This window comes from Muntiacus reevesi, chromosome 5, assembly GCF_963930625.1.
Source record: "Muntiacus reevesi chromosome 5, mMunRee1.1, whole genome shotgun sequence".
NCBI classification, from domain to species: domain Eukaryota; kingdom Metazoa; phylum Chordata; class Mammalia; order Artiodactyla; family Cervidae; genus Muntiacus; species Muntiacus reevesi.
Window position 1 is genome coordinate 44,922,148 of NC_089253.1, and position 14,926 is coordinate 44,937,073.

General features: G+C 55.7%; 1 protein-coding gene across 1 annotated transcript in view; it reads left to right on the top strand.

Annotated features, from left to right (window-relative positions):
- The window catches only part of ANO1 (anoctamin 1), a 169,761-nt gene that overhangs the window by 70,061 nt on the left and 84,774 nt on the right, over positions 1-14,926 (top strand). Inside the window, exons 2-3 of the mRNA XM_065937963.1 lie at positions 4,490-4,662; positions 10,555-10,887. Of these exons, the coding sequence (XP_065794035.1) occupies positions 4,490-4,662; positions 10,555-10,887 (506 nt within the window). The remainder of the gene's footprint in view (positions 1-4,489; positions 4,663-10,554; positions 10,888-14,926) is intronic.

Sequence of the window (14,926 nt, forward strand, 5' to 3'; positions counted from 1 at the left end):
TGACAGGGGTCCAGTCTCCCGCCCACCATATCTCAGTTATAAACACCCCAGGCATGTCTCCCCTGGGGATAATTACATCCGAGTCAGTTTTAGCAGGTTAGGTCATATACCTGTAGGGCATTCATTTCTTTCTACAGGGATTGCCCACCGGATATTCCAAAGAGGGGGGCGAGGGGCCCAGCTAGCGGAGGATGGGGGGGCCCTGCGCTTACAATAGCCCTGAGTCATGAGCTTCTCACTTCTTCCATGCTCCTCTCCCCACCCGGGAAGCCCATGACTCAACAGCATTTATTTAGCACCACTGAGCGCAGAGATCCATCCTGGGAAGAAGGCTCCCCAAGCAGGCGTGGCCAGAACTGAGGGGAGAGCAGCCTGGAGTGTCCTGGATTGTGCCAGCCCCTCCACCAAATAAGAGCAGCTCTGGGGGCGCGGGGAGGCATCTGTGTATTTTATTAAAAACAACCCCAGACTCCCACTTCGTGCACCTCTAATAAAAAGCCAAGCACCTCGCCAGGCTTCCATTCTCATTGGAGAAATAGAGGTGGGAAGATCAACCTCCTGGGTCTTCCTTTGACACCTGGGAGCAGGGTTCACAACAGGGAGTGATTTTGCCCCCAGGGGACACCTGACAAGTCTGGAGATGTGTTCGGTTGTCACACTGGGGAGGGAGGGGTGGGAGGGAGTCCGGGAGGCTGCTTAGCATCCTACAGGCACAGGACTGCCCCAGGCAAATTGCGGTCCAGCTCCAGCCGTGCTCAGAGCCAGGCGGAGAAACCCCGTCCCACCACCCCATCCCGGCAGAGTGCTGTATCAGAGAGGTCCTGGTGGGAATGACCCCTGCCCCAGGCTCACCATGCCCTCTTCTGCTTGCTCTGCAAAGCTTGATTTGCTCGCCCGGCGAGGCTCAGATATGTGCGCTAGGCAGGCAGACGGCAAAGACGTTCTTGATCACACCTGACACCCAGGAGACGAAACATGTTACAAAGTGGAAAGGAGCCCCTCTAGAGCGTCTTCCAGAGGAGACACTCACCCAGCCGTGAGCTCAGTCTCCTCTCCTGTGTCTCTTGTCACTTTGTGCCCGCGCTCCTGGGGACTATTAAAAATGTCAGCAAAGCCGAGAGTGCCCGACGGTGGTGGGTGACGCCACAGTGACAGCAAAGGGCAGCACAGTGGCGGAACACAGCGAGCCGGGAGGTCCCATAATAAAAGTTAACGAGGCCGGTTTTCAGTAATTGCCGAGCGAGAATTAACCCTGCTGGTGGAACCAGTCCCCGTGGATTTTTAACCGTGAGAATCACGGAGTCAAAAAGAAGAAAACACACAATTGATGCCACAGTTTGTCTAGAAAATCCGTGTATAAGCAATTAGCGACTCAGAGGAGAGACGGAATCCCAATGTGATGGCCTGTGAGACAGCGGAAGGCAGTGAACCCAGGAGGAGAAAGCATCACCAGAACACAAGACATCCTTTTTTTTTTTTTTTTAATTTTTTTTTTTAAGACACCCTTTAAAGTCCTTCTGGGCTTCCCAGAGGGGCACTGGTGGTAAAGACCCGCCTGCCAGTGCAGGAGATATAAGAGATGCGGGTTGGATCCCTGGGTCGATCCCCTGGAGGAGGGCGTGGCAACACACTCCAGTATTCTTGCCTGGAGAATCCCACGGACAGAAGGGCCTGGTGGGCTACAGTCCATGTTGTCACAAAGAGTCAGACACAACTGGAGCGACTTAGCACGCATGTGTGAGAAATCCTTCTACTTTGGAGGTATCTCTCTAGAAGAATCCCATCTCCCCCTTCCTGATTTGAGGAGAATGTTGTTTTTACTCCCTGTTGGTCCCTGGAATCCCCAGATCCAAGAACCATGACCCCACCCCCACCCCTGGTCCAGGCCATAAGCAGCGCGGAGTCAGAGTTGGTCCCAGCCGACCCATCCGTGTACCTGCTCTGGGCGTTTCCCCTCCTCTTGATGATGCACCTCTAAACCATCCTCCTGGGAAGACTAGGAGAGGGGACAGGAGGAAACAGATGAGGGATGGGAGCAGAACAGGGAAATCTACAGATGTGCAGTGAAGAAAGGGATGCTTTACAGGCAAGCAAATAGCTTGACCATGCTAAGTCATGAACCACAGAAACAAGAGGAGAAACACAGCTTTTGAGGCAAAGCCACAGGGAGCACTGTCCTGGGAGGACATGGGGAGCTGCCGAGCCTACGACACGGTCCCCTACCCTGCAGCCCCCAGGTCTCAGACACAAAGCCCCAGAGCCGGTCCAGGGTCAGCGGTCAAGCATCACCTCCCAAACGTTTGGAAATGTCAATGTACCCAGAGTTGAGGAATTACCTTTTCACTCTTTCTTCACAAGCTATATCTCATAGATTTCAGCAAGACTCTTCACCACTTGAAAATAAATTTAGAAAGATGATACTTTAGGGTTACACAATCTTGGTGGTTTACCAACAAGGATGAATGAAGTTACATAATCCTGTGTGTGTGTGTGTGTGTGTGTGTGTGTGTGTGTGTGTGTGTGTGTCTTCCCAACCCCGAAAACTTGAACTTTTACGGGTAAGATCTCCCAGGTGTGGCAGAGACCGTGAAAGACTGTTTGCGGCGGGACCTTGGGCAGCCTAGAGCACTTTTCCAAACCAACTCTAGCTGTCCAAGGTGTAGACAGAATCCTTTAGGGCCACTCAGCTCCTGTTGGCAACGCGAGCCCAAGGATGGAGTAACCTTCTTGCTTTTCTCCAAGTTCAAGAAACTTACAGACTTGAGCCTGAATGGGGGAGGAGAGAAGGTCATGGCAATGAGAAGATGACAGGAGTAGTAACCGTGGCTGCCACTGCCCAGCGCTGCCCCCAACCCAGCACTGAGCTCACACACACTAACGTTCATGGGAGAAGACGGAGGCTCCATGAAGCTTAAGCAGACTTGCCCAAAGTCACAGGGCTGGACAGTGCCAGAGCGGAAACAGATCCCACCCCGTCTCCCCCACCCCATCTGAGCTCACACACACTAGATGTTCATGGGAAAAGACAGAGGCTCCATGAGGCTTAAGAAGACTTGCCCAAAGTCACAGGGCTGGACAGTGCCAGAGCAGGAACAGACCCCACCCCATCTCCCCCACTCCATCCTGTCTGATCCCAGAATCCATTCCTGGAGCCAAAACAGGCTGCTCCCACCAGGACTTTAGAAGGCAGCTTGTCATCATTTCTGTAGACCCCAAATGTTCCTCAGTGACCGTGCAATTATTGAGCGTCAACTGGTTGCATGAAAAATGAAAGTAGTGAAAGTGCTCGTTGCTCACTGGTGTCCAGCTCTGTGACACCATGGCCTGTGTCACAGTAGCAACTGTAGGAAGCCACCGCTAAACCAAGTGGAGTAAAGAAAGTGCTGTCATCAAGGTAGAGACACGTTCTTGGGCCTGAGTGATTAAGTGAGGGGCAGTCCAGGGTGGCTTTCTGGAGGAAGTGGCATTCGGTAGGTACATACCTAGAGGAACAAACGGGAAATGGAGAGGCAGAAAAAAAGGAGACATCATTCCCACTGGGCAGGGTTGCTAGTGTGGACCCCAAAGGCTAAACCGGAGCATGGCTGCCCCTGGAGACCTTCATCCACCTCCTGCAGGGATGGAGGGTTAAAAATGCACCCAGGAACACCTACCATGGGCGGGGCCCCTGCTAGCCCAGGGAGGAGAGAGATCAAATCCACCTTCCCCATCCCTCTGGGAGGTAGCAGAGATAACACAAGGAGGCAGCTCTGCAGGGGCCCACCCCCTTCCTTGGCCTCTGAAACCCCCAGCCCCCTCTGCAACAGGAGGACTGGGCTGTAGGTTCAATGAGATGAACTGTATTCCAGGCTCTGCTCGTGCCTGGGCACAAGAGTACTAAACTTTCAGTGAGTGGGGGCTCTGGGAAGGAGCTGGACAGGGCGGGCACACAGCAAGCAGGGGAGGCTCCCTGGAGGAGGTGAGAGCTGAGTGGCCACCGGGAGTCAGCCAGGGGTGGAGCGGGAAGAGGCAAGGAGAGCATTCGCGACTCCAGCCTCAGAAGCGTCTCTCTGGGCTGCAAGGTGACCCCGCAGCAGGACTACCGATCGGAGCCTTTTCTTGAAGGTGGGGGCTGATGGACGTTCCCTCCCTGCTGTGACACCGTGGCCTCCCTCAAAAGCAACTCGAGGTGCACTTTCCTCGGATAAAAATAAAACTTGGAGGGGCCCCGCAGGAATGGAATACTTTCTTCCTGTGTTTAAATTTCTACGGAAAATCTGACCCGCGTGGCCGCCGCCCCAGCATAAGCGAGCGCACAGCGCTGGTATCTTTCTTGAAGGCGAAGGAAACCGGCGGGGCGTCCAGGCACGAGCGGGCGCGGTACCCGCAGGGTGGGCGCTCCTGCACCGCGGCGCGCGGGGCCGGGGCCGGGCGACGCGGGCGGCGGGCGGAGCGGGAGGCCCGGCCCCCTGCGAGCCAGCGCGCCCGAACGCCGCCTGTCCGCTTGCAGAGGCCGCCGGGGCCGTGGATGGGGAGGGCGCGCCGCCCGGCGGTCCCGGCGCACAGGCGGCCGCGATGAGGGTCAACGAGAAGTACTCGACGCTCCCGGCCGAGGACCGCAGCGTCCACATCATCAACATCTGCGCCATCGAGGACATCGGCTACCTGCCGTCCGAGGGCACGGTGAGTGCGGGCGGCTGCCAGCCGCGATCGCCAGGGAGGGCCGCGCACCTGCGCCGCGCCCGGGGAGGGTGGGACCGGAGGCGCCGGGTCCACGGGGCTCTAGGCGTTTGGGGGGCGCCCAGTGGCGCACGTGGGCCCCGCCGCAGGCACGCGCCCACCCACCCCGGCCCCGAGTCCCCGCCCGCAGCCCCTCCGCTCCCAGCTCCAGCGCGAGCCCAAGCCCGCGGCTGGGGCCCGGGGTGGGACGCTCCCTTCCCGTTGGTGCCGATTTGGGGCAACGGGTGGGGGTGGGGAAGCCGCCTCGCCCGGGGAGGGTGGCAGCCTCCAGGCCCCACCGCGCCGTCAGCCTCGGGTCACAGCTGCGCGCCTCGGTGCGGGGTGCCCGGCCTTGGAGCTCCCCACGCCCCTGGGGAGCAGGGCCCCTGGCAGCAGGCGCCAGGGCCGGTCGGTCTTTCCGCGCTGGCCCGGGTCCCCAACCTCGCGTTTGCGCCTGGCCTGGATGGTAGCCAGGCCGCGTGGGTCAGCACCTACCCGACCAGGTGACTAGGAGCCCCTAGTGGGGTCTCCTCTGATCCCAGGTCAGAATTCGCCCCTGAGGGTTTTGGCTTAAAGTTGAAACAAAGTTTGCAAGAAGAGGAAAGGGCTGAGACCAATGCCTCAGCCAGGGAGCCCCGCTGACTCTGCTGGCTCTGGGGCCAGAAAATAGACTCCCCTATCTCCCCTGTTCCCCCAAGCACCACCCGGGCCCCTCCCCAGGAAATGTGGAGGCCCCAGCTGCCCTGTTCTACTCTGACCAAGTCCAGGGTTATTCCTGCCTGCCTCTCTAGCCTCTGCTGGAGTCAGTGGGGGCATCCAGGGAGGTGCCTGTGGCGTGTGTTCCAGGAAAGGCAGAGACCCCCAGCCTCAGATCACAACTGGGCTCCCATGGGCTTTGGGGTGTCTTTTACAACTGGGCCTGCTCCAAAATGCTGGGAGTGTTAGGGACCGCTGTTGGTGGTGGCCTTGAAAGCTTAGGGGTTATCGCTTCAGCCCACACTGTGTGTGTCTGCTATGTGCTGGGCCCTGCGGGATCCTGGGCACCCCCAGAGGGAACAAGACAGGGGACCCCGCCCAGCTGGGGCTCAAGCAGCAGTAGTGGAGGTTGCCCAGGACAGCGACAAGGGCCGTGTTCAGGGCGATAGGCCAGTCACTGTGTGTTAACCCATTTTACCCTCTCAGTAACCGTGGAGGGTAGGTGTTGTCCCTGCAGATGAAAAAGTGGGGGCCAGAGCGGGGCAGAGGACTGTCTTGTGTCGCCCACCGGCTGGGAGGTGAGCTCGGAGGAGCCAAGACACAGAGGCGGGCTTCCATGGACAGCCTGCTGCAGGGACGAACATTCTGGAGGAGAGGGGGCCAGTTATATTCATAATTGGGTGGGGTGCGGCCTTCCGTACAAAGAAGTGGCGTATATAAGGACTCACAGGTGGGAAAGAGGGGTGCAGGGGTTAGGAGGCATGAGATAGGGGTGGCAGCCAAGATAATGAAGAGAAACAGACATACCAGCGGTTGACCGGATTCAACTTGAGAGAGACAGGTGGTGAAATGAAAACTGGAGCTCTTAACAGATGGCTCCTGGGCTCTGAGCTTTACTTCAGGGACCCATGGCCCACCCCCATCTAGAAGCTCTCTGCTCCCCCCAAACCACAAAGGCTGCAGAGAGGCCACTCGGCCCTTCCTTCAAGGTCTCCGCAGTCCAGAAACAAGTAGATAAGCCCAGAGGAGGCTGGTGAGTCTTCCTTTGCACACAGCTCTTATTATGGGGAGGTTCCAGGTATGATGGGCTTGGAGGGCTGTGAATCAGGGGCACGTGGCCACTGGAAGGCAGGCTGAGCAGCGTCCCCCCAGAGAGAGAGGGCTTCAGAGAGGCTGGACGCAGCGACTCCGGGAGCCGGGGGCCTGTCCGTGCCGCTGGGCAGGCCCTGTGCCAGGGAGAGCCTCCCAGGGCATCCCTAAGACCGCTCATGCCAGCGATTGTTGCTCACTCACTACCTTGAGTCACCCAGCGAAGGCGGCTCCCTGCAGATGAAGCCCAGAGGGCGTGGACTGCCTTTCAGAAAGTCCCCATCCGGTTCCCAGACTTGCATCCCATACTGGGGGTGTCGACATCGTTTACATCGGCCATCAGAATAAACCTGCCCCAGTCTCCTTGTCTGAGCCTCTCCTTATTCTCATTCCCAAGTTCAAGGGTAAAGGTCATTTCCTTGTTCCTGTAGTAAGAGGTATAAGAGATAATGCAAAAGCTAGAGCCCAGATTGGTGGGTGCAGCTCATTTCATGAAGTTTTCTTTGTGTTAATCTTTGAGTGTTTCTACTTTCTTCCTTCACACTGAGGGCTGTCAGTGGCCTTGAATCTATGTCCCAACAAGCCCAGACACCCCGGAGACAGACACTTGATGCTGGCATCTGCCTGCCCGCGAGATAAGAGCGCGTTCTCTTTATCTGCTGTTGGAGACAATCTGTTTATGGATCATGGAATTAGCCCATTAATCATAAGTTAATATGCAATGCGGGTGATTTCATTTAAATTTTTTTGGAGTAAAAGTGTTTCAGAGTGATGTTCAGATTGGAGTTGAAATTCAGAGAGTCCCAAGATGGAAAGAAATTTTGCAGGTCCCTGATTTCATTTTCCCCATTTTTGGAAAAAGTGAATATAGCAGGTTCTCTTAGAATGATCATTGAGACATGCCCTGACTTGGTCTATTGCACACGAATGAGTGAATTCAGTTCCTGGAGCTCCAACTCCAGGTAAGAAGCCATATTAAAGAATGCACTGGGTTCTGGATACAGAGAAGAGACGTGTGGTTGTCAAGGGGGAGTGAGAGACAGGTTAGCAGATGTAGGTTTTTAACAGCAAGGTCCTACTGTAGAGCACGGGGAGGTATGTTCCATATCCTATGAGAAACCACAATGGAAAAGAACATTTCGCAACAAGACTATGTATATATGTATAACTGAATCACTTTACTGCACAGCAGAAATTAACATAGCCTTGTCAATCAGCTATACTGCCATAAAAAAATAAGTATGAAGAAAGAATTGGGCCCCAGTGCAGCAACCAAGGTGTGGATTCAGGGCTCCACTCTCCTCCTCTGTCCTTTTCTAAGAGTTTGGAGAGGCAGGTAGAAGAATTTTGCAGAGACAGGTAGACTGCCCTCTCCCTGTTCATGGTGTTTGGCTCAGGGCACACCTACTGTGAAGGGGAACTTAGGCCCCTGACCTCTTCTTCCCTCAGCTCAAGGAGCCATCTTTCTACCTTCCTTGGGCTTCCCTGGTGACTCAGAGGGTAAAGAATCTGCCTGCAGTGCAGGAGACCCGGGTTCGATCCCTGGGTCAGGAAGATCCCCTGAAGAAGGGAATGGCCACCCACTCCAGTATTCTTGCCTGGAGAATTTCATAGACAAAGGGGCCTGGCCGGCTACAGTCCAGGGGTCCCAAAGAGTCAGACATGACTAAACGACTAACACTTTCACTTTTCCCCGACCTCAGTCGAGGAGATGTTTTTGTCCCCATTTTGCAGATGGAAAAACTGAGTCTTAGAGCTGGGTAGGGGGTGTAGTGTCTAAACTCTGGTCTGGCTGGGTCTCAGCTTCTGTATGCTTGATCTGGTGGCCCCTACCAGTAGCCATGTGCAAAACCCATGCCTGTGTCATTCATTCACACACGCATATGTTCATTCCAGAACCACACAGTTAGTGCCGAGCATTTAAAAAGACAGGGAGAAGGGGACGAGGCGTCCTGACTCCCATGGGGGGAGGTGGGGGAGGAAACAGGAGGATGGTTCAGGCAGGAGACCAGGAGGAGCACTCCCACCCTCGGGCGCTGCACGCGGCCCCTGGGTCAGCTCAGAAGATCTGAGTTGCCCATTTGGAAAATAAGGAGGAGCCCCTTGTAGAGACGCGGGGGGTCTGGTGTGCCCAGGACGCTGGCAGCAGGCCCTGTGCCCTTCAGCCCTGCCTGCCTGGGGCCCGCGTGTCCACCTGGCTCTGACCGCCTCCCATGCCCGCCGGCAGCAGCGTCATTCCTCAGCACTGCCAGTGTCTGCAACTGTCCCTGGGTGGCCTTCTGGCTTTTCTGCCCACCCCTGTTGCAAAGAGAGGAATCCCTTCTCTACCAGCTCTCCGTGTCCCTCTTGGGATATCCAGGGGAATGAGCGCCTGCTATTGGCACCAGAATGGAAGGCTGGGAGACAGGATGGCCTCCGGGCTCCTGTCCCAAGAGTTAGCGGGAGGGTCCACCCAGACCGGGTGCTCTTTAACTCAGTGAGTCCTCCTCGCTGCTGCTGGGGGCAGCTTCCATTATCCACCCATTTTACAGAGCAGGGAGAGTATCCCCCAGGGCTCCTAGCTAGAGAGGGACCAAGCCTACATGTACCTGAGGGCTCTGGTTGCCCCAAACCCCTCTCCACCCTGACCTTCCCTGTGGTTCTGGGAGCAGGGGGGTTGGAACCGTGGCTCAGCTGGGCGGCTGCAGTGATGCCAACAGTGTCCAGTGGAGCAGGCCACGAATGGTCAGCAAGGGCAGCAGGGGCTGACCGCTTCACTCGCCAGAGCCCCAACTTCCTCCAGATCCAGTAGCCCTGATTCTAGTGTGCCTCGAGCAGGGACTGCATGAGCGGATGTAGCCGTGCTGGGAAGGAGTGTCACCCCGGGTCCCTGGTACCTTTGGGTGGGGGTCCCTGGGTGCGGACTCCAGGCTGGACTCAGCCCACCTGCACTGTCGCCTCAGGCGCCCCTCACCAGGCCTCAGTTTCCCCGACAAACTGAGGTGAACAGCTTTTTCCCGCCCATCCCCCATGACCCACCAAAGATGCTGGGGTGGTCCGTAGTCTCTGTCCTTGGCTGGGGGAGGGGAGACGGGCCTCCTTCTGCTCCCCAGTCCCCCGGCCCTCCCAGCATGGGCCATGGACCCAGCCTCTCAGCCCCAGCCCAGCCCTGAGGACTCTGAATGGTGCAGAGTGAGGCCTCTTCCCAGCGTGATTTTATTTATTTTCTCCTATTTCCGAGACCAGCTTGCTGGGGACCATAATACCCTCGACAGCCGTCTGACTCCCGCGGGAGTTTGAGAGCCGGTTGTGATTTCCACAGAAGCCATGCACTGTGGCGCCCGTGGGGGTGCCTGGACTTTGAGCCCTGCCCCCCAGGCTCCATCTCTTGGCCCCCTGGACAGGCGGAGGAGGAAACTGAGGCAGGACTGCGTGTGCAGCTCCCCTGACCCCTGATCCCACCTCTACCACCTCTGCCCTCGCTCTGGCCCTTGAGACCACCAGCTGAGCCCAAATACTCGACTCAGGGTCTGGGAGTCGGTCTGGGAGAACCCAGACTAACACAGCAGGTGCCTGGCCCCTGACCGCACGGCTCATTGGTGGCAGAGCCAGGCCAGGTGAAGGCTGTTAACAGGCTGGCGGTCACCTTGACATGCCGTCACCAGGCTCACTGGCCATGAGTCACGACCAGCAGATGTGGTCTGCTCTGCTCCGCCCAGGACCCTGTCTGAGAGGAGCACCCCCTAGGGGCTGGCCCTGCAGATTCCACACCCTGTTTGAGCCACTGGTCCTCCCCAGGGGGCCCGCCCCCCTCCCCCGCAGAGCCAGGACGCCTTTGCGTGAGAGCATCCAAGGTTGGCATCTGCACGTGATGTGAGCAGGGACGGCTCCTCCCGAATGCCAGTCCCTGGAAGGCAGGGCCTTCTGCAGTGTGCTCAGGAGGTCTGAGCCCCTGCCATCAGAGGGCAGCAGTGGAGAGGGTGGGCGGCGTGGGGTGGCGGGCGGTTGGGTGGCCGGTGGCGTGGCGATGCGCTCCCCTCTGCAGGTCCATTCCCGAGCCCCTGACGGCAAGCGGCTCTCTCCTCCCCACAGCTGCTGAACTCCTTGTCCGTGGACCCGGACTCCGAGTGCAAGTACGGCCTGTACTTCCGCGATGGCAAGCGCAAGGTGGACTATGTCCTGGTGTACCATCACAAGAGGGCCTCGGGCGGCAGGACGCTGGCCAGGAGGGCCCAGCACGGCGACGCGGGCCTGGCCGCCCGCAGCGCCCGGCAGGACCAGCCCCTGCCCGGCAAGGCGGGCCCCATGGGCGCTGGCGAGCCCGAGCCGCCGCTTGACTACCACGAGGATGACAAGCGCTTCCGCCGGGAGGAGTACGAGGGCAACCTGGTGGAGGCCGGCCTGGAGCTGGAGCGGGACGAGGATGTAAGTGGCCCTGATCTTGGACGGGCGGGGGGCGGGCGGGAAGGCAGCCGCCGGACGGCCCCCACCACTGCTGCCCCGGAGGAGGGGCTGGGCTCCTCCGCCCTGACCAGGGGGGTCATTTCCTGCTCCGGTCAGTTCCTCCCCTGGGAAGCTGGGCAGAGGACGAAGCTCTCCCGGGAGCCTCCCTGGCACTCGACTTCGTCTTCTCAGGGCCTTGGTTTCTCAGCTTGTCGAGTGAGGAGGTTGGCCAGGCTGATCCCCCGGGGGCCCTGGTGCGCCGAACTCGGTGACCGTCGCGCTGGTTTCCGGAGCTCCCCTCCTTGGCAAAGCCGGAGAGCCTTTGTCAGGGCACATTTCCTGGGCAAAGCAGAAGGTCCGCTCACCTGGTCTGCAGGCTGCCCCGGTGGCGGAGAAGCACGCCAGTGTGCAGAGGTGACCTTGGTGACCCTGGGGACCATCAGTCCGCCCCCCGCCCCAAGCTTCTCAGCAGACTTGCTGGGGCTCCCGCACCAGCCGCTTAACCTCTCTGTGCACGAGGGGGTGGAGGCCTTCCTTCCGTGAGCACTGGGGGTTCAGGCCCCCAGCCCGAGGAGCTGTTACTATACAGGTTAACCAAGAATCAGCTGAAGTCTTGACAGCATGCTCAGAGCAGAGAACGTAGCCAGCAGGTAGACCTCGGGAGCCGTGAGTCCATCGAGAACGTTCAAAATAGAAGGTGGTGTTAGTTTCCTGTTTTATTCGATGAGAACCACCCAGTCCTTAAATGGTGAACGCTTTGGGTCTGGTGACGAGAAGGTTTTCGCGGTACACAGGCTAGAAAGCGAGTGACCGGAGAGCAGGTATGATCAACCTTTCATACTTTGATGCTATTTTGCCTGAAAGCAACCAAACATGCTTAACGGCCCTTGTTCCACCTTGACCCGGAGGTCAAGGCCAGCAGGGACCACCCCACTGGTGAGGCTTTGGTCACCTGGCAGGTCTCGGTGAGTTCAGCTGTGGGGTTGGTTCCTACTGGAGTTGTGAGGATGTGAGGGACCTAAAACATTCTGATGGTCAGGATGCAAAGTTGGATCCTAACCGGGTGGCTGAGAGCCTGTCTCTGAAGCGCTCTGAGCACAGCAGCCACAGACAAGCATATGCTGGTCCTTCAGTGTTTTCTGTCTCGCTTTGGCTTAGACCTGAGCTGGGGCCGCTCATGAGGACAGTCATTCACGCTGGCTTTTCCCAGTCCCACCCAGCAGCCCCGTGGCCTTTTGTTGGAACAATGCAGCTACTATAGAGGCTTGATTTCAGCGTCTCCTTTATAACTGGAGGAACCAGTGGCCTCTGTCAGAAGCAGGAGAGGTTGGAGGGAGCCTGGTGGTGGAGCCTGTCCCTGCAACTGTGATCCTGGGTGCAGTGTGATGGGTGCCTTGTCTGTTCACCGGGGATTCATTCTCTGTCTCTGCCACTCTTTCCTGACTACAACTTTAAAATCTCAAGTTTGAAAGGACCCCCTACCCCAGTAATTCACACCCTCCTGGCCAGATACCAGACCTTCTGCCTGTCCTTCGCAAGACATAAAGCTTCAGACTACTGTACAGTTGCACTCATTTCACACACTAGCAAGGTAATGTTCAAAATCCTTCAAGCTGGGCTTCAGTAGTATGTGAACTGAGAACTTCCAGATGTACAAGCTGGATTTAGAAAAGGCAGAGGAACCAGAAATCAAATTGCCAACATCTCTTGGATCATAGAGAAAGCAAGGAAATCCTAGAAAAATGTCTACTTCTGCTTCATTGAGTACGCTAAAGCCTTTGACTGTGTGGATCACAACAAACTGTGGAAAATTCTTAAAGAGATAGGAACACCTTACCTGTCTCCTGAGAAATCTGCATGCAGGTCAAGAAGCAACAGTCAGAACTGGATATAAAACAACAGACTGGTTCAAAATGAAAAAAGGAGTTCGTCAAGGCTGTATATTGTCACCCTGCTTATTTAACTTATATGCAGGGTATGTCTTGCAAAATGCCAGGCTAGATGAATCCCAAGCTGGAATCAAGATTTCTGGGAGAAATACCAATAACCTCATATAGGCAGATGATACCTCTCTAATGGCAAAAAGTGAACAGGAAGTAAAGAGTCTCTTGATGAGGGTGAAAGAGGATAGTGAAAAAGCTAGCTTAAAACTCAGCAATCAGAAAACTAAGATCATAGCATCTGGTCCCATCATTTCATGGCAAATAAATGGTAGATGGGGAAAAAGTGGAAACAGTGACAGATTTTATTTCCAAAATCACTGTGGATGGTGACTGCAGCCATGAAATTAAAAGACACTTGCTCCTTGGAAGGAAAGCTATGACAAACCTAGACAACGTTTTAAAAAGCAGAGACATCACTTTGCCAACAAAGGTCTGTACAGTCAAAGCTATGGTTTTTCCAGTAATCGTGTACGGACGTGAGAGATGAAACACAAAGAAGGCTGAGCACCAAAGAATTGATGCTTTCAGATTGTGGTGCTGGAGAAGACTCTTGAGAGTCCCTTGGACAGTAAGGAGATCAAACCAGTCATTCCTAAAGGCGGTCAACCCTGAATACTCATTGGAAGGACTGATGCTGAAGCTGAAGCTCTGGTGCTTTGGCCACCTGATGCAAAGATCCAACTCTTTGGAAAAGACCCTGATGCTGGGAAAGACTGAGGGCAGAAGGAGAAGGGGACGATAGAGGATGAGATGGTTGGATGGCACCACCAACTCAATGGACATGAGTTTGAGCAAACTCTGGGAGACAGTGATGGACAGGGAAGCCTGGCATGCTGCAGTCCATGGAGTCGCAAAGAGTCAGACAAAATTTGATGACTGAACAACAAGCTTCACCATTTGTCAAACAGAGACAACAACAGTTTTTACAGGACTGCGTGCATGTTCAGTTGCTCATTCATGTCCAACTCTTTGCAGCCCTAGCTGAAAAAGGAGCAAGTGTACTATAGCCCCCTAGCTCCCCTATCCATGGACTTTTTCAGGCAAGAATACTGAAATGGGTTGCCATTTCCTCCTCCAGGGGATCTTCCCAACCCAGGGATTGAACCCAGGTCTCCTGCATCTCCTGCATTGGCAGGCAGGTTCTTTTCTTCTGAGCCACCTGGGAAACAAGCCATTACATCACTGGTTTATCCTAAAGTGCTTAACTTAGAATCTGGCACTCAGGAAATTCTCACTGGTGATGTGAATATTCAGTCATATATCATTATCGCTCATATGATAATGGAATGGCCATCCTTACAAAGGAGAAAGAAGAGCCTTTCCAAGTCCAATTAAATCCTTCACCACACGTATCTTTTTAAAAACTTCTTGACTTTGAAATAAACAGCAAACATAAAGACAGTGGTTATGGCCACCAGAAAAGATCGAGTTGTACCAATAAGTGGTAAGGATTCTTCTCCCAATTCCAACACGCATGCGTTGTTTCCCCCAGGACCACCCAGCCCTTCTCTGACACCAGCTGGGGGCCCTGCAACGTAACTCAAGTGTGGACACTGCCTATCTGGGGGTACTGCCAGACGCCACAGGTTAAAGGCCCAGCCCTGCAACACCCTCCCCGACTCCAGCATCATTTGCAATCCCAGATGGTCACCTGTGCTCTGACCCACTGGCTACTGTTCAGAGGCTCTAACGACTTTGGGTCCTATTAATTTGTAGAGTGGACCATGGAACTCAGAGAAACACGTTGCCTACTAGATCACAGCTTAATTGTAAAAGGTAATAGATCACAGCTTTATTGTAAAAGGTAATAAACTCAGGAACAGCAGATGGAAGGGGATGCACAGGACACGGTGTATAGGGGGAGGCACAGAATTTCACGCTGTCTAAGCCCCACTTTCCCCACATCTGCACGTGTTCACCAACCTAGAAGCTGTCCAGACCCCGTTTTGGGGGGTTTTATGGAGGATTCATCACGCAAGCAAATTGATTAAATCACTGGCTGTTGGTGATTGCTTCAACCGGAAGCCCTTCTCGCTTTCCCAGACATGGTGGCAGGGAGGGACTGGAACTTCCAATCC